This window comes from Sorghum bicolor, chromosome 2 (assembly GCF_000003195.3).
Source record: "Sorghum bicolor cultivar BTx623 chromosome 2, Sorghum_bicolor_NCBIv3, whole genome shotgun sequence".
Taxonomy (NCBI): Eukaryota; Viridiplantae; Streptophyta; class Magnoliopsida; order Poales; family Poaceae; genus Sorghum; species Sorghum bicolor.
Genome location: NC_012871.2, coordinates 6,374,951 through 6,397,145, shown reverse-complemented (window position 1 = coordinate 6,397,145; position 22,195 = coordinate 6,374,951). Strand labels below are relative to the sequence as shown.

The window sequence follows — 22,195 nt, the reverse complement described above, 5'->3', positions numbered from 1 at the left end:
ATTGTAGATGTTGGTACATATTTATCTAGACTCGGTGAAAATTAGATGAGTTTAACTTAAAAACAAAACACAAAACCACACTGGGCGTGTTATATATAGTAATGTACCATTTTTTCTCGACTATTATTGTTGTCCTGAAAACTACTTTTGTTGAAGTGTGTTGAGAAAAAGGAAATCTCCCAACAGAATTTTACAGAAAAAGAGTGTTAAACAGAAATCTTGTTGAACGAGTTGGCAGCAACGCCCACTCAGCACAAACCCTCCACTTTTTTGTTGGTCCCACCTGTCAGTATTTTTGTATAATAAGTGCCGAAACGCTGACTTCCAGGTCCCGTCCACAGCGACACGACAGGATTCCTCTGGCGCGCTGTCCTCGGACGGTCCCAATTGAACACCGCCTCCGGTCGCCACGTGTGTCGCGCCGCAGCAACTGCGGCGATGGCGCGCCCCTCCGTCCCCGGCACCGGTGAACACCCCGCGGCGCCCGCCGGCGGCGACACCATTCTCGCGGTCGTCCACGATGACGGCACAGGCCATCACGACTCGTTGGACGCCGCCGGGCGGGAGGTCCGGTACCGGGGGTGGAAGGCGATGCCGTTCGTGATCGGGAACGAGACGTTCGAGAAGCTTGGCAGCATCGGCACCGCGGCGAACCTGATGGTGTACCTCACCTCCGTCTTCCACATGACCAACCTCCGCGCCGCCGTGGCGCTCAACGTCTTCGGCGGCACCACCAACCTCGCCACCGTCTTCGGCGCCTTCGCCTCCGACCTCTGCCTCGGCCGCTACGCCACCGTTGGCTTCGGCTGCGTCGCGACACTCATCGTACGTAATAAGAAAGAAACCGGCGTCGCTGGTGTGGGAAACTCTTTCTGATCTCCATGGCATGCAGGGCATGATCATCCTGACGCTGACGGCCGGCGTGCCGGCGCTGCACCCGCCGCCGTGCAGCGCCGTCGCGGGCGGGCAGCAGTGCGCGGGCGCGACCAAGGGACAGCTCGCGGTGCTGGCGCTGTCCTTCTTGTTCATCGTGGTGGGCGCCGGCGGCATCCGGCCGTGCAGCCTGCCGTTCGGCGCCGACCAGTTCGACCCGAACACGGAGTCCGGCCGCCGCGGGATCAACAGCTTCTTCAACTGGTACTACTTCACCCTGACCATCGCCGTCGTGGGCTCGTCGACGGGGATCATCTACGTGCAGAGCAACGTGAGCTGGTGCATCGGGTTCGCCATCCCCACCGCGCTCATGTTCGCCTCCTGCGTGCTCTTCTTCGCCGGCGCCGGGCTCTACGTCCGCGTGCGCCCCGAGGGGGGGATCCCCTTGGCCAGCGTCTTCCGCGTCGCCGTCGCGGCGGCCCGCAAGCGCCGCGCCCCGGCTCCTCAGGACCCCGCGGCGTCCCTCTTCCGGACGCGCCACGCGAGCTCGCTCGTGTCGAGGCTCCCCTACACCGACCAGTTCAGGTTCCTCGACAAGGCCGCCGTGGTGGAGTCCGACAGCGAGGTCGTCGACGACTCCAGCGGCGGCGGCGGCGGCAAGCCCAGGGACCCGTGGCGGCTGTGCAGCCTGCAGCAGGTGGAGGAGGCCAAGTGCGTCCTCCGCATCATGCCGGTGTGGGCCACCTGCATCGTCTACTACGTGGCGTTCGCGCAGACCAACACCTACGTCGTCCTGCAGGCGGCGCAGTCCGACCGCCGCCTCGGCCCCGGCGGCTTCGAGGCTCCGCCGGCGTCGTTCACCATCTTCCCTATGCTGGCGCTCGCGGTGTGGATCCCGTTCTACGACCGGCTCGTGGTGCCGTGGCTGCGCGGGCTCACCGGCGTCGAGGGCGGCATGACGCTGCTCCAGCGCATGGGCGTGGGCATGGCGCTCTCCGTCGTGGCCATGATCGTCGCCGGCGTCGTGGAGCAGCGCAGGCGCGAGCTCGCCGTGCTCCACCAGGCGGAGGCGAACCGCGACCTGCTCTCGGTGACCCTCGTCTCGCCGGCGTCGGCGTTCTGGCTGGTGCCGCAGCTGGCGGCGCTGGGCCTCTCGGAGGCGTTCAACCAGGTGAGCCAGATGGAGTTCTACTACAAGCAGTTCCCGGAGAACATGCGCAGCGTCGCCGGGTCGCTGATCTTCACCGGCCTGGCGATGTCCATGTACCTCAGCGGGCTGCTGGTCGTCGTGGTGCACCGCGCGACGGCCGACCCCGTGCTCGGCGACGACGGGTGGCTCGCCGAGAACCTCAACAGGGGGAAGCTGGACTGGTTCTACTTCCTCATCGCCTTCATCGGTGCCGTCAACTTCTTCGTGTTCCTCGCATGCGCGAAATGGTACAGGTACAAGGGACTGGATGATGGTGGACGAGGAGGTGCAGACGACGACGGGGTCCATGTCCATGTCCATCAATGGCAGCCAACAACAGTGCAAGTAGTGGACGACTGTCCTGAGGAAGGAAGAGTAGTACGTAGACGTAGTTTCTGATTAGGAGATCTACCTGCTGTCATTTAGTACTCATCTTTTCTCTCTAGTAGAGTAGTGGTGGTACATACTACTTAGAGCAGAGATAGAGGGCCCTAATTTGTGTGATGATGATCAATAATAAACCGGCCTGTATGCTTTTCAGAGATTGTGGTGGCATTGGTAGTTTTAGGTCATGATTGCGTGGCATACGAGCTGGCATGGTGCGTCCTGATTTTTTTGAAGTCCCGGTCATCTTGGCTAGACTACTAAAACAGTTTAGCAAATGACTTTTCTTCCATAATTTTTAGCAAAATGAGAAAAAACACTCTCCAACAATTTGACATCTCAATTCCACATCTTTTCCAACTTGGCATACTCTATCTAGCGCACAAATATACACAGGCGGTTTCCTAAGAGAGCCGCCTGTGTAAAAGGTTTATACTGGCGGCTGTGAAGTGACCGCCTGTGGAAATGGACGATTTGTACTAGCCTCCAGCGCAGGGGGATCCGGAAAACGCCTGTAGAAATATGTTAACCGCCTGTATAGTGTGCCAATGTACTAGTGTGACATCGGTTTTTCTCCTCATGCTTAGCGGGGCTCTTCGTTTTAGCTGGGCTCTTCGTTCGCTTAGCGGGGTTTTTCATTTTGTTAGCGGTTTTTGGGTTTTTGGAAACGAAATTTGCCAAACTATTGGAGATGAGATCTTTTTTCCCACCCTATATTATTTTGGAAGTTGGCAAACAATTGCTAAACAGTTGGAGATGCTCTAATAACCTAAGTCTTGTGCACACATTACACTGTAATCCTAACTATCCTGCTATCCTCTACCCCTACGTCGTCGACTCCTACTCCCATATTATTTTGGGAGTTAGCACGCTTTCCTCCCGTGACTCTTTCCCTCGGTCCCTCACGCCGCCTTCCCGTACGACGACTCAGCAGCCAGCGCATGCTGCTCCTTCTTCCTTGTTCCCTCTGGCCTAGGACGCCGCGTGGTGCTACCTCCTCGATCGTAGCACTATCGCCGATGGCCCACAGCCGAGCGTGGACGTTAATTCCCCCTCCCTCCCCTCTAGCGATGCTGCTGGGAACCAGCCTCGGTTGCCGTAGGAACGAGCGCGCCGGCCCTGAGCTCTGCCCCGATGCCAGATCCGGTGTCAACGGCCCCAAGGGAAAGTTCGCCAGCGGACACTGCCCACTACCATCTTTGGCTGCTCGAGCTTACTCCCTTTCTCCCTCTCTCTGGCTGCTCGCGCTTCCTCATGGGCTGCGGGCTAGCCCCACACATTGAACTTGTCATGCTTCTTGGGCCAGCCCTATCCAAAAAACGGCACAACAGGTTGTGCCTAGGCTGTAGGTCAAGCACAGTGCTCGCCTCAGTACGTGCCATGCCGGCCCAAACCCCATCTCGAGCCATGGTTGGCACGGGCCCATGTCGGGCTAGGCTGGGCTAGCCCATTGGACATCTATAGATGGTAAGACATGTGGAATTTTTGTTTTCCACATCTCCTATACTTGCATGTGATTTTGTTGTTGTTCAGGTAACATGTAATTTGTCATTGTTCCTCACAAAAATAGTGTCTTGACTATGGGAAAAAATTAAAATGTCTCTTGTAGTTGTCCTTTTATTTGTACTAGTTATTTGTCTATGATTGTTTTTTAAAATTTAGGCACCTGAAATATAGCAACTTACAATGATAAGATATGTTGATGCATGATGTTGAAGTTTATTTAATCTTTATGGTCCTTAAGAGGTACCATACCAAGAGCCAGGGATGGGTCCACATTTCGAACAATTACCAAAGGACGGACCAGATACACACTAGAGATAAACTTAGCAGTCATGTTCCTTGAAGGGAATGGGAACATGAAGTGATACTTTGTAATATTTTTGCACTATAGGTGCGTGAATGTTCCCAAAACGAGGAATGCGTTCTATGCTACTTAGTTTGCACTCTTCTCATTTGTTTGTTTCATATCCCATATCCATAGCCTTTATTTGCTTATTGGCACAAGAAATATAATAGGTTGTTCCAGTACGAGTGATCTGTGGCTATATCTGATTTTTATCTACCACCATGACTTTATATGCTATATGTAGGCCCAAACATGATATGATGGCTCATATCCTATTACACAATTCACTTCCTCAGATTTTGCATATTACTGGCTTCGTTGACGTTTCTTTTCATCACCATATGTGAAAGTTTTTACAATTAACTTTGCAGATTAGTTGCCTAGCTAGTTGACATTGTCGGCATGCACTTACATTTTTTATCTTATTTATATGCGCTTGTCATATTTTGTAAACTTTTCACAGAACTATTATGACTTTTATATTATATTTGATATAGATATAATTTGAACAGCAACTTCAAATCTTCTTTGGTTCCAAGACAATGATTAATTAAATCACTTACCTAAACATATGGAGGTCATTTTTTAATAATGACATGGTATATGTGTATTTTGGGTAAGTTTTTACGTAATGTGATATTTTTTTCTCGAATATACAAAACTTGCAATTTTTGTATTTTAGGTAGAAGGGTTTGGAACAGTTACATATACACTACAGCATGTATGTTAATAGAAGGCATTTTGTTAAAGGCATTTTCTCACAACGCCTTAGTTTCCTAATACATAAAGGCATTTTTGTAAAAATGCCACTAGAAAGCACATTTTCAAAGGCGATAAAAAAACGCCTTCTTAGCTAAACCAATCGGCGGCGTTTTGCCAAAACGCCTTCTTAGGCCTTGTTTAGTTCCTAAAATATTTTGCAAAATTTTTCAGATTCCCCATCACATCAAATCTTTAGACGCATGCATGAAGTATTAAATATAGACGAAAATAAAAACTAATTGCACAGTTTGGTCGAAATTGACGAGACGAATCTTTTGAGTCTAGTTAGTACATGATTGGATAATATTTGTCAAATACAAACGAAAGTGGTACTATTCATATTTTGCAAAATTTTTGAAACTAAACAAGGCCTTAGCTAAACCAATCGGCAGCGTTTTGCCAAATGCCTTCGTAGTCCTGTGACATACGTACAGAAGAATCGGTCAGTTTACATGTGGGTCCCATGCTTCAGCCAAATCAACTACCCTTATCCTCTTCTTCCTCCGTAAACAACTGACCACAGACGACCCTTCTCAGCCCGCCCCCGGCCACCCCCACCCGCTCCTCCATGGCCGCCCCTGCCTGCGCGCCGCCCCGGCCGCCCTGCCCGCACCTCCCCAGCTGTATCCGATTGCCTCCGCGACCAAGTGTCCGGCCGTCTCTGACCACCCTAGGCTCGCCCTTCTCCAATCACCAGATCTAGCCAGGCCGCGCATGGATAAACCCGCCCTAGCATAAGGTCGGACGGTGCTACGCCTGACCATGGTCACGAATCCACACGTTTCGGCTTCGAGTCCGGGGATACAACTGTAGATCTACTCCCCATATCACCTGGAGGCACACTGCACCCTCCGCTATCCCAGTGCACCGTCCGTCGTCTCAGTGCGCTGTCATGTGGCTCGTAACGCCTGGAGCAGCACCGCCCCGACACCCCCTTTGATCCATCCAGTCGGTGAGTTGATACCCGCCTCCCCACCTCACTCTATTTTGACTCCATTGTTTTTGCTTTTTTTCGTCTCAAACTCTGCTCTGTTGATTCCGTACTGCAGCTCTGCAGTTTACATTCAGGAAGAATTTGCTTGTCATTCAGACTTTGGCCCAACCCCTCCATGTCTCTACCATCAACCGGCTAGCCAACTGATATACTCGTCCCCCATCTATCGAGTCGGTGAGGTGATACCCCTTTTCTCTTGTGTCCTTGAATCACCTGCTGAAGAATTTAGTCTTCTAATTAGTCCACATATACATCCAAGCTAGGTCGACAAACACTGCAAGGGCTAATCCTTTTAGTTTATATTGAGCAGGTTCACAACCTTAACATTACAAATTTAAACTGTAGTATATTCAGATTGCTATAACACATTTGACAGTAGTATACACATTTGACAGCATAGCTTTACATTACAAATTTTACAGTAGTATAACACATTTGACAGAGCATAGGCATGCTTCAACTTGAGTGGCCTCACCTCTGGTGCCGTGCAGTAAGGGCTCCCTTTGATGGATTTCATAGATGTATATGCTCGTATCTGTATAAATAACTAGTTTAGTGATTAAAAGTATAACATAAGAAAGGTAGGCCGCCAACTATAAAATTATGATATGCTTGACAGAGTTTAGAAGTTACATGCTTGGCCATACCAAAATCAGCAAGCTTGATGTCACCATTAGTATCGACAAGTATGTTTTCCCCTTTCATATCCCTGTTAGGAAAGTAAACTTTCATTAATAATTAATGACACTACGAATGACATGCAGTTCTGCAAACAGTAAAAGGAAAATGCATTATACATTGATTCTTTGCTTCTCCCAAAGTGAACATATTATCTAAAGGCTAAATTCTTCCTTTTCATGTCAAAATTTTTAGGTTATTATGAATACCAATGGTAACAGGTGTTCAATAGACATTTGAGGTCTTCGCTGCACCATTCTTGAGATGGCACCAACAAAGCATCCTTGGAGTCAGTATGAAGGGGTGAGTTATTAACTGAATGGATGCAATTAGTTTTACATGCTTATCAATTACATGATGCAAATTCTTCCATTGGTTAGCGGGTAATCTTGGATGGATTTCACAGGTGGCTGCAATATCCAATGTTGGGAACAACAAAGACATATCCCGGATAATCTTGCTTTTGAGGCAAACAACTTTCTGAGACGTACACCCCCCTCATCCTCTCTGCATCTATTCTTTTCTGTGCGTGTTGTCAGCTTCAAATTTATTTTGAATTTTGAAAGGATCATGTTTGTCAAATGCATGTCGTGCATCACGCCATTTCGTTTGTTTCGGAAGCAAAAAAATACTATTGTTTATATATGACGTGCATGTGTACAGGACAGGTGGAAACACAAGGCCCCCTGATACACAATTCAGCAATATTTTGTTAGGTGCATATTATTTCTCCCTATTTCACATATCTTACGACCTACCTAACTTAAAATTTTATGAAAAATAAGACTTCCATCACTTACCTGCTAGATTAGTTTGCCTCAGCCGTGTTTTCTTATGCATGCTATGTGTCTGGCTTTTCTCATGTACCCTTTCAATATTTCTTACAATATTTATATACTCGAAGCATCATGGTTCTATGATACCCCTTCTGTCTTGGATGCCGTAGATCTGTAAGCTACATCATGAAATTCAGTTTGGTTTCAGTTTCTGGTTTTTGAAGTCATTTCTGAAAATACATTCACTCATTGAGACATGTTTGGTTTAAGCAGGAGCAATTGCCAAGTGAGGACAATAGGAACTAGGAAGGCTGGTAGTGAGGCAACATATATTCAGTTATATTTACACTTGTGATGTGAACATGTTAGGCTTTTTATCTCTCTTAAAGGGAGCAATGCAATCTGGTTACAAATGTAACTATGTATGTCTGCAAGATTAAAATAAAAATTTTTGGAGTATACAGTGTTAATTTGTGCTGTTAATTGGTTCATTCTCGAATAGTACTCATTGGGACATGTTGGGCTTTTTATCTCTCTTAGTGTTAATGCAATCTGGTTAAGAATGGATTGTGTTGATTTTATATTGCTAGTAGTTTCATATAAATAGCTTGATTTTGGAGGCATTTCTAATAATGCCTCCATTAATGTTTGAAGGTGTTGTATAGAATGCCTCTAAATAGTATTTTAGGCAGTCAAAAAATGCCTTTAAATGTTGATATTAAAAGGCATTTTTAAAAAATGCCTTAAAAGACCTTTTACGTCCATGTTTTAGATGGCATTTTAATAAATGCCTCAAAAGGTCTTTGAGGGCGTTTTGACCGTTTTTGGAGGCATTTTGTAAATGCCTCCTATGATGGGACATGCTGTAGTTACATGTCGGTGGTTAAGAGCTATCGCTCTTCATCACAGCACAAACATGTAGAGAGGCATTTTAAGTCTATTTCCTTTGATCAACATGGTTTTTTAGCCCAAGAAATTAATGTGAGGGTTTATTTTACATTGATCAAATATTACATGTCGATGGTTAAGAGCTATCGCTCTTCATCACAGCATTGATCAAATATTATATAACATGCATGGAACTTTGCAATATCGTGCAGGTTTCGTTGATGACGCTTTTTAAGCACATGCTCCATGACCCTAGCTCTACAACACAATCTCTAATCATTAATTACTCGAGTATTTTTCTCAACTTATCAGTCGATTTTTTCCCGTCACTTGTCGCAATTTGGGAATGGAGAGCCGCGTGATTATTTGTCCTTTTTTTTTTCTGTGTGTGCCCGATGTTGTTCGTGGGCTTTTTTTTTTTTTTACTTTCCGTTCTGCTCTGGAATTTAGTTCGGTCCAATGGGTAATTTGTCGCGCAACCACCTAACGTGTTGGAGCCATTTGATCGATGGCTAAAGGCTTAAAGCCCAACAAAATAAGCCCATCTTATGCTACTATCCTTGCAGGCCCAAACCTAATCAATGCCCTGCAGAAGGTGATGATCCACTTGTGTAAATTAAGAAGACCCATCCACTTATGTATTTTCTTATCGAATTTACCTTAGCTTCTGGTTGTACATGCCTTTTTTTATGAGAAACTTACATGGCATCTTCTTGTTATTAGATCCCGTGTTCGAACAAGGTGTGCCTTCTTTATGTCTATAGTACGGCGTACTCCAATTGCTGTTTTATTTATTTATTAGAGCAACTCCAACAGGTACCTACTTGGCTCTAGTCAAAAAACGCACTCCAACAGGGCCCCAACTTAAACCTCAAATTTGGGGTGGACACCCAAATCCACCTTCTAGACCCCATTCCCATGGGAGAATGGGGTCTCATCCCTTAGCCCCCATCTACTCATTTTCTCCTAGTGCTATGTATGGACTGCAGCATCTTCTTGCTCGGGTCGCACCCCCTCCCCTCCGGCGAGTGCACCCTCTCTCCTCCACCTTGAGCGGCCCTGTTGGCAAGCTCGAGAGCAGTCCCTGCCATGGTCGTTGTGGGAGCAACCTCTGCTGGCCACGCCTCCCTCTGTCGCGTCGTAGCAGCACGACCTTACCTTCCTCCATAGCAACACCTCCCTCCACCGCGCGGCGCACTTTCCTAGCCACTGCCATGTCTATGCGCCTCCCTTGCCATGGAAGGTGTGAATCAATGATGTGTGGGTCCGTTGTGTCATTGTGTGTTGATATGTAATTGGGATCCTTAGTTTGGGTGCTGCTGCTGGAGTGAAACGAATTTGTTGGGCCAACAAAAATAGGGGAGAGCACCCAAATCCAAAGTAGGGGCCTGATTTGGGTGTCCCCTGCTGGAGTTGCTCTTATACTGGCAAATATGCCCGTGTGTTGCAACGAGAGAAAACATCAAATAGATGTTATATATCTATCTATATTTATTCTTTTTATAAAATTTAAAGTCTATAATTTATTTTACTGATAACCATGACATCTATGGTATTAGATAGTTAATGTTTACAATAATAAATATATTTATTTAATAATAAAAATAAAAATTAGTCAAATCTTATCTTACTCTAATATTATCTCTTAATATACCTTAGTATATATTAAAACATAAGAAGTTTGTTGCTAGCTTTATTTTTTTATTTAGATTAGAATTCCTATGAAATATGATGTATTAGTTAAATTTATGTATATTATGAACACATAGGCTTATGAAGGATTATGATTCCTATGAAATATGATATATCAGTTAAATGTATATAGATTATGAACACATGGGCTTATGAAGTGTTTATATAACATAACGACACATCGTGCAAAGGTAGTGGAAGCATCCTCAAGCATAAATTTAGGTAAATTAGTAATCAGTAAGATATGTAGGAAAGGTGTTAAAACATTTTACCACGAATCAAGCATCACATTAAATAGGCTACCATAAAATTTTTATAATAATTGGAGCAGATAACTACAATTTCAATTTTGACACTAAAAAGCATAGACAAGCATCTCCAACAAAAAAATATACTAAAATTTATGATATTTTTTGTTTACTGCATGGATCTACATATGTGGAGCTGAACAAAATTTATTTTGTCATTTTTAGATTTTTGTATGAATTACTACGCATTTATCAATTTTCAACCGATCAATTTTACACTAAAAAGCATAGACAAGCATCTTCAGCAAAAAAATATACTAAAATTTGTGATATTTTTTATTTACTGCATGGATCTACATATGTGGAGCTGAACAAATTTTGTTTTATAATTTTTAGATTTTTTTATGAATTACTACGTATTTATCAATTTTGAACCGATTTAAAGAATAAAAGAAAAATAAACTAATAGGATAAACACTTTGCACTTGGGCCCCTATATTTCTTATTTGACGTGTATAGAAGATTTTGTATTAGGAATTCTAGAAATTTTTTTATTTTATTTTCCTCTTCTACCTAAGCCGGACACTGTGGAGGCTTTGTACTTAGGTCACTATACTTTTCTACTGAAGATTTTGCATCGGGAATTTTAGGAAAAAAAATATTTTGTTTTTCTCTTCTACCGGTTTAGGATGGAGGCATCGGGAATTTTTCCCTAAAAAATGACCCTTTAATTTGCCTTTTTCCCTCAAAATTACTACCGTATCTCACTATATATTATACAATGACAATTTGTACAGCATGTGCATAGAATGATGGAAAACACTATACAGAAGAAAAGTATTTGCCAGCTCAGCTCAGATTTGTCACTACCACTGAAGAAATGCATACAATTCAGCTGTTCTTAGTGAGCAGTTCTGACGACTAACTGATGATCATCGAACGGTTAGAGCCTAGCTTGGCATAGTGTGCATGTGTCTGTCACTCTGTCAAATTCAAGTCATGGCGCCTAAGAAAAAAGACCCTTATAACTTTGCATTACGTACACATAGCCAGCAGTTTCCCACATGAAAAACAGAAAATAATGGTCATCGATCTGTGCTTCATCATTCAGAATCTTGGGCGCAGCCTGTCCTGTCCCTCAACGAATGGATATAGGCAACACGCACGGGCATGCTATGTAACTGTCAAAGGTTTCCTTTCCTGCCATGTTTTTCAGAATGTGTACATGGGTTCAAACACATGTGAGAGTTGAGTCACCGCTAGCTCGCTGTCGCAGGACTTGAAAAGCAACTAGCTAGTATAGTCTGGTCACTTGCATTGGTCAGTACGTTTCAAACTCTGATCCCTGTCCCAGGTCTGGCCACTACGAACTCATGCTGTGGAAGGATGACTTCACAAGTTCACATGTTTTGATTTTACAAGAACACATGGCAACTGGAATTACAAAAAAAAAAAAAGATGGCAATTTTTGGCTCTTCGGCTTTTTTCTGTTTCATTTTGGAGGAATTGAAATCTACATAATGGATTAGTTTATTTGGCTTGGAATTTGATATATCATAACTTTTCCAAGCTACAAATAAGCCTATCTCAAATTCGTAGGATGAGAGATGGAAATGGATTCTATAAAAATCATTATATACTATAATTCTATTCTCCAACTTATAGCACACTTTTTAACTAACTTCCATACAGTAAAAATACAACTTATACGTATATTCGTTGTATGCCTAACAATAAATATATAAATATATTCCATATATTAATTCCAAGGACCCAAACAGGCCAGAATTTTGGCATATTACCACAAAGTTTATGCATGTCTACATAATGTGAAATTTCTAGTTGTTTTTCCTTTTTCCTTATCTTCATTTTGCTGCTAACTATATATTAACATCATGTTTTGAGTAATTTAATTATGAAACAACAATCGGGCTATATATTCAGAAGACAATAATATATAATTAATTGAAAGAAAAAAAGCTGAACATCATCGAGGTAGTATATATAGTTAAGGGGCCGTTTGGATAGGAGAAACGTCTCGGATTCTTGTCTGAAACCCAAGAATCCATACCAAACGGTGAGATGGTGAAACATTTCAGGCTAGAAACGTTTCTCAAACGTTTCTCGTTCTTGCCTAAAAACTAGAATCGGCTGCATACTGGTTTCGTATAACTACTACAGAATGAGGCATTGGTTGATGCCTAAAATGGCCAAAAACCTCGGCCATTTTGCGGCCCAGGGTTAAAGACCCCTTTAACACCGGTTCGTAACACGAACCGGTGCTAAAGGGTCCTGCCCAACGGCTACTGACAGGTGCTGTCGGGGCAGAGACCCTTTAGCACCGGTTCGTATTACAAACCGGTGCTAAAGGGGTCCCTTTAGCACCGGCCAGAGCCCCGGGCCGAGGCAAACCCTTTAGCACCGGTTTGTGTTACAAACCGGTGCTAAAAGGTAACCCTTTAGCACCGGTTTTTGCTCTGAACCGGTGCTAAAGGTCCGGTTTATAGGCCAGCTCCCTCCTCCCCTCTGCCCATTTGAAACCGAGAGCACCATTGTTGTTCTTGGAGCTTCTTCTTGCTTGTTCTTCATTTGTTCTTCATCTCCAACGCCCATCGTTGATCTTCTTCGACTCCGTCATCGTCTCTTCGCGCTTAGAGGTGACTAACTTCAGCCTTTCTTGTCTTTTTCATGTTGTTTTTGGCTTGTGATGTTCCCATCATTTTTTAGCTCAAATCCACTTTGTTATTTTGAATCATTCACATGAATTAGTATCCATATATATATATCATATTTCATGGTTGACCTAGTTTTAATATATTTTGCAAGAATGAATTATAGTATATTTTTATGATCATAGAAAGTAGGATAGTTCAAATTAATTGGTTTGTTAATATCACTTGATTTATTTTTATTACTACATATAATGTCCATTGTATCATACATGTTTACTAGTAAATGTGGAATTTATAATTGTTTTAAAATTGAGTATGGATAGTAGATGGCAACCGTGTCCATTGTATCATACAAGAGTACGTTACATGTCTCTTTTCATTATCTCCTGAATTATATTGAATAACTTAGATAACTAATACCTTTTTTATTTATTTCAAATTAAAGACGGAATGGCTGAGGGAAAAGGTCCTACAACAAGACCGAATCAAAGCTATCCAAGAGACGATAGCAGGATTTCTCCGCGACCAAGTGATCAATCCAAACGGCGAGTTTCACTTCAACGGCAACGAAACTCTTATACCAAACAACGATGATCATTTGTATCGTTTGTAGACATTGGGAGAACAAACTCTATGTATATATGTGTTAAGAATTTTGTACATATAAAACTATATATATATAAAGCTTTTTACATATCTATTTAATTTTTGATGTGGTCTATTCATTTTATTATAGGCAAAGCTTAACTATTAAGCTTAGCCTATAATTTTCATTTATATATGCTTAATATGCGTGTAATATAAATATATTATTGTATCAGCAAAACATGTATTGAAAAACCTATTATTATATATTATATATAAACAATAAACAGAACCGAAGAAGTGAACTAAAAAAAAAGAAAAAGAAACCCTTTAACACCGGTTGGTAACACCAACCGGTGTTAAAGGGTAATGCAACGTGGCAGCCCTGGCAGGACCCTTTAACACCGGTTGGTGTTACCAACCGGTGTTAAAGGGGGGGCCTTTAGCACCGGTTGGCCGAACCGGGACTAAAGGGTGGGCCTTTAGTCCCGGAAGGGCAGCACCGGCTCGGGAACCGGGGCAACAGGCCCTTCCCGACCGGTGCTAATGCCCGATCATGCAGCAGTATATGATTCTAGTACTATTTCTTTTGCCTCACTTCCCTTCTAACAACAGTATTTTATTTGTTTATCATTTTTTAAAAGTGAAACAAGTTAAAATGGGATGTATTTATGTTTTTCTCATCCACAATTTTTTTGAATCTTTTTAAGATTTTTTATTTATATGATTTTTATGAAAAAACAGTTTCTCTTTGTGAATTAGAATCTAGCGCCTACCAACCAAATAATTTCAAAAAAAAATCAGATTGATCATCACATTTCTTGAGAAAATCTGAATTCCTATCAAATGCACCCTAAGTCATCTTGTTTTTTCGAAAGCCACGCACGTGCTTAATAATGGACGCATGTGCAACGGTTTTTATCAACAAATTGATGTCGCATCTGGCGTTATTTTTTCTTTCTACAAAATTCATTCCACGTGGTATACCGGATGGATGACTCAGATTTTTGCAAATCGTTTGTTTTAAGTTTAGGAAATAATAATAAGTTTAGTAGTAACAGAAGATAGCAATTTGTTTAGACCTTTAAACAGAGTTAGGCGGTTTACATAACTTTTTACTGTATCACCAAAACTATTATATGCCTGTGTCCAATGAAGACATATATACAGACACACGTGTAACTCGTGTAGTTCAACCGTGTGTGGAATGCGCACGTTGCAAACCAAAAAACCTACAAAAAACTATTATATACCTAATATAAAAAATTAACTATTCAAGTAAGTTTTTTTAAAAAAAACAGACATATTTATGCATGTATAGGGATCAAATATGTATATTTATGCAAGAAATCAAGTATAATTATGCATGCAAGACATATAGTGTACACATATTAATATATGTAAAAGTTCAAGTGGACTTGAGGAAGAGAGGAGAATGCTAGCTCACTGAGTCGCCAAGGAGACATTCCACCCTTTTCCCACGCGGGTGTGCCCCCACAGTTGAGGAGCTGCTCGTAGCACTCTTTACAACTATCTGTGAAAACAGCATGGATATTTTCTGACCGTATTCGAGATCGGATCTGTTTAGAGAGGTTTATATCCGTTTGTATCCGAGTTTGGATATTCAACATCCGATACCATATCCGTATCTGAATACTCAAAATTGTATATTTATGACGTCGACATCTAATCTATCCTCCAGCATGGTTCACACTATCCGTATTCGAATCCGAATCTAAACAGAAATATGAAAACAAATATAAAATCAGTGATATCTGTTCGTATCCATCCGTTTTCATCCCTACCTACAACCACTTCTGTTCGTTTGGACTCTGCTTCCAGCTCCGGAGCCAGATAGCGCTCCCAAGCATTTGATTTCGATCGCCTAGGGTGGGATGCACATGCCTAGCAAGCACGCCCAGGCGAGAATAGGATGCAAAACAGCCCCTCCATGTGTAAGGATGTTTGGAGGAAAGAAGGGGGCAAGGGAATAGGTTGGTCAAAAGTGGAGTGTATGTGTTCTCGGTGGCCGGGGCAAACGGGTAGGCGACGCTCGGCAGGATCGGTTACTTGGCTCATCAGCTAGATTGGGTCCTAAATATAATCAAAGCCGAAGCCGATACCTAAAGATCTCAGACACTAAACTGAAGCCAAACCAAGAAACCAAAAAAATCATCATTTTTAGCTCGGCTCGGTTTTTTAGTTTACACTGTAGATGTCCTTGGTCCTATCTGTACCAGTGCAGTTCACCATAAAGGAAATAACTAGAAAAGCTTATATACATTTCAATACCATCACACACCATTGAGAAATGTGCAAACACTCATCTCAATGCGAATCCATATTAAAATGAGTGTTTGTACACTTCTCAATATGAATTCAATAATGAAAGAAGTCAGAGCACATGTGGCACGTTTAACTTTACCCCAAACAAAACTATTGTGTCTGCTTGCACATTTTTCTGAACCATCATGTTAGTAGTACTTGCTATATTTGCGCTCCTAGAGCGTGCCTTCCTTAGTACTTGTTTATTTGTTTATCTATGAACTTCATGTGTGGTACTAGTACCAACAAGCCATCTGACACATCAGCAATCCTATTTTCACATAAACTTTATCCGGATCGCAGCCCATGTCTTCATTAGCGTATGGAATCTCTGTGTACGACTACTTGGAACAAGTTAATACTTTATTTGCAATTGCTGGTAGAGTCCAGACAAGATCTTGTCCAAAAACAAGGCACCTAGGAATATCCTGGTCACTCAGCGTCACACACTCCCAGTCGTCGTCCCAGATGCTACCACCTCCAGTCACATGATTCCATGGGCTTCAAGATAGCACCAGGACAAAACCCCAACGGGAGGAGATCACAACTCCCCTGCCAATGACTCTTTCTCAGCAGACAACAAGCTACAACTACCATCCATGCATCTGTCTCAGCAGACAAAAACAACCCATTCTTCTTCTCTCTTTGTTTATACATACTCCCTCCGTCCCTTTTTAATTATCGCTTGCGCTTCCCGAAAAACAAGTGCCGGCAATTATATATTAAAAAATATTAATATTTATAATACATAATTAGTATTATTAGAAAGATCTTTTGAATCTAGTTTTTTAACAAATTTATTTGGAGATACAAATGTTACATGTATTTTCTATAAATCGAGTCAAATTTGTGGCACGTACACCAACGGCGACAATTAAAAAGGGACAGAGGAAGTACCAGTACATGGTTCTTTAATTTGTTATTATTTCTATGCAAATTGTCTCATGCATCCTAGCTATACATACCAAAAAAAGAAACTATAGCAAGTTCAGCCTGATGACATATGGGATCATGTATGCCTACGTCACTGGCATCCACCTGCAGATGCTTGAGGAATCAAGCAAGGACATGTCCCTCATTGCATTGTGCCACCCTTCATCCTCTTGCGTTTGGACGCATTTGCTACGACATGCCAAAAGCTAGGCCCAAGGATCGGATCACGTACACACACACATGGCCTTGGCTTCATCTCATCTCTCTTGCAATATTGTATTGTACTTGTACCCAAGATAGTCGTCGTTCATCACTTGAGCTGCATGGCCTCCAATGGCCTCCCCAGCAGGGACAGCACGGTGGCGGCGATGTGCCGCGGCGTCAGCCCTGCCTCCTCCATCTGGTCCTGCGGCGCGCCATGGTCGATGTACCTGTCCGGCAAGAACATGGATCTCAGCTGCAAATTACCAACACAAGAACACAAACACACATGGTTAGCATCAATAATATAATTCCATTTCAACTGAAAATGATGACTAAGCTTTTCGTAAGGACATGGATGATGCTCTAAATGGATACCCGCAGTTCTTATTAAGTCTAACTAAATGAACTAAATAGACATTGACTAATAGACGTTGACTAGTACTTACTTTGAGTGGCCCGTCCAGGAGGCCTGTCAGGCTGAGGTAGTGTCCGACGTGGGAGCCGAAGCCACCAATGGACCCTTCCTCGGCGGTGATGAGCACCTCGTGCTCGGCGGCGAGCTCCCGGATGAGCCCCGTGTCGAGCGGCTTGCAGAACCGGGCGTCGGCCACGGTCACGTACACGTCGTGCTCCTTGAGCGCCTCGGCGGCCTTGAGGCACGCCTGCACCATGGTACCATACCCGAGCAGCGCCACCCGATTGCCGCCGACGAGAACCCTTCCCCTTCCCACCTCCAGCGGCGTCCCCTTGTTCCCCGCCGGCAGGACGGCGCCGACGCCGTTCCCGCGCGGGAACCGGAAGCAGCTCGGCCTGTCGTCGATGGCGGCCGCCGTGGCCACCATGTGCATCAGCTCCGCCTCGTCGGCCGGCGCCATCACCACCATGTTCGGCAGGCACGCCATGTACGTCACGTCGAAGGCGCCGCAGTGCGTGGGGCCGTCGGCGCCGACGAGCCCCGCGTGGTCCAGCGCGAACCGCACGGGGAGCCGCTGCAGGTCGACGTCGTGCACCACCTGGTCGTACCCTCGCTGTAGGAACGATGAGTAGATGGCGCAGAAGGGCTTCAGCCCTTCCGCGGCGAGCCCTGCGGCGAACGTGACGGCGTGCTGCTCCGTGATGCCCACGTCGAAGCACCGCTCCGGGAACCTCTTCTGGAAGTAGTTGAGCCCCGTGCCGCCGCCCATCGCCGCGTGGATCGCCACCACCTTGTCACCGCCCATCAGTGACTCGGCGAAGTACTGCGTGTACGACAGCGTCGAGGACTTGGACTTGAGCTGCTTCCCCGTCGACGGCTCGAACTTGACGACGCCGTGCATCCGGTCCGCCGCCGCCTCCGCCGGCAGGTAACCCTTGCCTTTCTCCGTCACGATGTGGATCAGCACGGGCCCCGGCGCCGGCATCGCCTTCACCTTCTCGAAGATGGTGACGAGATCCTCCACGCTGTGCCCGTCCACGGGGCCGATGTAGTAGAGCCCGAGCTCCTCGAACAGCGACGAGCCCCACGCGCTGATCATGCCGCGCGCGTACTCATCCACCTTGGCGGCGACCTCGTGCGTCGGCCCTCCGATCTGCTTCGTCACCGACTTGGCCGCCTCCCGGAGGCGGCGGAACTTGGTGCTGGACTGGAGCTTGGTGAGCGCGCGGCTGAGCGCGCCGACGGGCTTGGACGGGCCGTCGAGCGTGGCGGTCGGCAGCGACACCTGCTTGTTGTCGTTGAGCACCACGATCATGTTGGCGTCGAGGAAGCCGGAGTTGTTCATGGCCTCGTACGCTTGACCGGCGGTCATGGCGCCGTCGCCGATGACAGAGATGACGTGGTTCTTGCGGCCGAGGAGGTCCCTCGCGACGGCCATGCCCAGCGCCGCCGAGATGCTGGTGGAGCTGTGGCCGACGCCTTGGACACGGTGTGCACGATCTCCGCGCGGAGCTCCGCCGCCAGCTGCTCCAGCTCCGAGGTCGAGAGGTTCTTCATGTGGATCGGGTAGTTCACCGTGTCCAGCAGCGGCGTCGCCGGCTTCTCGCCGGAGGTGAAGTCGATCTTCCACGGGCCCGAGGAGCCCGACGATGTGGCTGCCGCCGCCGGCTCCGCCTTGGAAACCATCATCTTCCCGGAGCCGTCGGCTCCGACGCTGCTGCTGCCGCCGGCCACCTGAGCGCGCACCTGGAACTGCAGACACGAATCCAGCAGCATTAACCATGAGCACCGCATGCAAGTAGGTGGTGGCAAGAAACAAACGGAGGAGCATCGTTCTTGTGGAATCTAGGATCGAGATCACGGTGTGATTTCAGTGGAAACACAAAGAAAACGCGAAATCAATGGATGAACACGCTCAAGAACACAGTGTGTACCCCGAACCTGGCAACTGTCGACAGGGAGACAGTGCCCTTTTTCACTCAGAATAGTTCACGATACAACACACGATTACATATGACGAAGCAACCGCTAAGTAGTGCTACACCTTGGCTTTATATCCCAGCCAATACATTGCATACACACACATGAAAAAACCACACAAACATGGATACAAGACGCCTACTTTGCAACTGCTGTTGACCAGCGACGTCGTGGGCGCGCTCACCGCGCACCCTTGAACTTCCATCCAAATTCTGAATCTCCCGCCTAGCTCTGCTGACCGGGCACTTCCAGCTGGGCCACATGCCACCTGCGCACACGCTGGATTAGCCCAACATTCTCCCCCCTAAGCCTGCTGTGCACTCAAATCTCGAACACCAATCAGGTGCTTCATCACATCAAGCTTCCCAGCTGCTAGAGGCTTTGTCAGCAGATCAGCTTTCTGTTCGTCAGTAGTCACCCTCTTTACCACAATCTGCCCTCTTTCAATACATTCTCTGATGAAGTGATACTTAGTATCAATGTGCTTACTGCGCCCGTGAAACACTGGATTTTTCATCAGAGCTATGGCTGAATTGTTGTCAACAAACATAGTGACTGCTTTGCATGGTGTTGAGGTCAGTTCCGACAGTAAACTCCTAAGCCAGAGTGCCTGCATTGCTGCCATTGTAGCTGCCATGAACTCAGCTTCACAAGAAGACAGTGCTACAGTTTTCTGCTTTTGGGATCCCCAAGTTATCAAACAACCATTGAGATAGAATGCCATGCCTGCTGTACTCCTTCTTCCAACAGTATCTGCAGCATGATCACTGTCTGAGTAGGCAACTAACACTTCTGGATTTCCTCCTTTGGTGTAAACCAGCCCATGATCAATACTTCCTTGAACATACCTAAGAATTTGTTTTACTGCATTCTGATGCATAACAGTTGGCTTCTCCATATGTCTGCTAGCAATGCCCACTGAGTATGCTAAATCAGGTCTGGTATGTAAAAGATATCTCAGACAGCCTATGACACTTCTGTATCCAGTAGCATCAATCCTTTTTCCTTTCTTATCTTCATCCAGTTTAACCCCTGGATTCATAGGAACCTTTGTTGCATTGCATTCTTCCATCCCAAACTTGGCTAACACTTTCTTGGCATATCCTGCCTGCTTGAGAGTAATAAAATCCTCATGTTGCTCTACTTCTATTCCCAGATAGTAGGACAGCAAACCCAAATCACTCATCTCAAACTCACCTGCCATTTGTTGTTTGAATTTTTCAATTCCCCTTGGTTCATCTCCAGTGATCAACAGATCATCTACATAGACTCCCAAAATGATGGTAGCTTGACCAGCTTCCCTTTTGTACACTGTAGACTCACTTGGGCATTTCACAAAACCCAACTTCCTCAAACTTTTATCCAGTTTGATATTCCAGGCTCTGGGGGCCTGTTTGAGCCCATACAGTGACTTACTCAATTTCAGAACATCTTGTTCTTTTCCCTTAACAGCAAATCCCTCTGGTTGTGCAACATAGACCTCCTCTTCTAGTTCACCATTTAGGAATGCTGTTTTCACATCAAGGTGGTGTACTTTCCATCCTCTATTTGCTGCAAGTGCCAAGATCAATTTCACTGTATCAATTCTGGCAACTGGAGCAAACACTTCTTCATAGTCAACCCCATACTTCTGCACATAGCCCTTGGCAACAAGTCTAGCTTTGTGCTTCACCACTTCTCCCTCAGCATTTCTCTTTAGTTTAAATACCCACTTTAACCCTATAGCTTTGTGACCAGCAGGTAGCTTGGTTAGTGTCCAGGTCTTATTCTTCTCAATTGATCTAATCTCACTATTCATTGCTTCCACCCATTCTGGGTCTCCTGCTGCTTCACTGAAATTTGCAGGTTCATCTGACTCAGCTAGCAGTGCTTCAGTTTCGTCTGAATCTGCAAGTTCCACTTCTGTATTTTCATAAATTTCATTTAAACTCCTGAAATGCTGTGGTTCTTCATCTGATAAGTCATCCATTATCAGTTCAGGGTTTGACTGCTCTCCCTCATTCTGCAGTGAGTGATCAGCATTGGCACCAACACTAGACTGTGTTCCTGGTGACTGTAGTTCATCTGGCACACTGCCTGAATCATTTGCTGACTGAACATCATCATTCACTGGAATCGGCTGTTCTGCATTGTCATCAACATTAACTGTTTCCCAGTTACTGTTGTCAAACATTTCATTCTCAACCTGAAACTCCACTCTTTCATCTGTTGAATCTTCAGACCAATTCCAACTCACTGCTTCTTCAAAGATTACATCCCTGCTAACCATAATTTTCTTGTTCTCAGGATCATATAGCCTATGAGCCTTACTTCCTTCTGCTACCCCAAAGTACATCATCTTGTGACTCCTATCAGCAAGTTTCTTTGGATGTGGTGTTGTATTCTTCACATGACTCAAACAACCAAACACTTTTAAATGACCAAGGTGTGGTTTCCTGCCGAAAATAGCCTCAAATGGAGTTTGCTCCCCCATAGGCTTGGTTGGTAGTCTGTTGAGCAAATACACAGCATGCCTGACAGCCTCTCCCCAAAATCTTCCTGGAACTTTCATACTCTTCAGCATAGATCTAGCCATCTCCATGATTGACCTGTTCCTCCTTTCAACCACTCCGTTTTGCTGTGGAGAATAGGGTGCTGTCAGTTGCCTTTTGATTCCTCTCTCTTCACATACACCTTCAAAGAGGTTTGACAGAAATTCTCCACCTCTGTCAGATCTCAACATCTTGACTTTGCTACCTGTCTGATTCT

The 22,195-nt window shown here is 45.1% G+C and overlaps 2 protein-coding genes and 1 long non-coding RNA gene across 4 annotated transcripts; 2 read left to right on the top strand and 1 right to left on the bottom strand.

The window, feature by feature from the left end:
• On the top strand, positions 574 to 2,597 carry LOC8063655 (protein NRT1/ PTR FAMILY 2.11). Its single transcript, XM_002461567.2, has 2 exons — positions 574 to 825; positions 893 to 2,597. The coding sequence occupies exons 1-2, from the start codon at positions 592 to 594 to the stop codon at positions 2,459 to 2,461; spliced, it is 1,803 nt and encodes a 600-aa protein (XP_002461612.2). The 5' UTR covers positions 574 to 591; the 3' UTR covers positions 2,462 to 2,597.
• LOC110432287 lies at positions 5,581 to 7,998 on the top strand. Of its 2 annotated transcripts, none has more exons than XR_002449700.1 (4): positions 5,581 to 6,009; positions 6,107 to 6,225; positions 6,925 to 7,032; positions 7,136 to 7,998. It is a non-coding gene; the product is annotated as an uncharacterized LOC110432287 (long non-coding RNA). The 2 variants fall into 2 exon arrangements; XR_002449699.1 differs by having other exon boundaries at positions 6,107 to 6,230.
• LOC8063654 (probable 1-deoxy-D-xylulose-5-phosphate synthase 2, chloroplastic) lies at positions 16,820 to 18,920 on the bottom strand. Its single transcript, XM_002459443.2, has 2 exons — positions 17,499 to 18,920; positions 16,820 to 17,305 (listed from the first exon to the last, which is right to left on the bottom strand). The coding sequence occupies exons 1-2, from the start codon at positions 18,903 to 18,905 to the stop codon at positions 17,159 to 17,161; spliced, it is 1,554 nt and encodes a 517-aa protein (XP_002459488.1). The 5' UTR covers positions 18,906 to 18,920; the 3' UTR covers positions 16,820 to 17,158.

Coding starts and splice junctions, on each gene's coding strand:
- LOC8063655 (XM_002461567.2), top strand. CDS start 592: ATGCCGTTCGTGATCGGGAACGAGACGTTCGAGAAGCTTGGCAGCATC. Junction 826..892: donor GCTGCGTCGCGACACTCATC/GTACGTAATAAG, acceptor CATGGCATGCAG/GGCATGATCATCCTGACGCT.
- LOC8063654 (XM_002459443.2), bottom strand. CDS start 18,905: ATGGCCGTCGCGAGGGACCTCCTCGGCCGCAAGAACCACGTCATCTCT. Junction 17,306..17,498: donor TCCTGGACGGGCCACTCAAA/GTAAGTACTAGT, acceptor GGTAATTTGCAG/CTGAGATCCATGTTCTTGCC.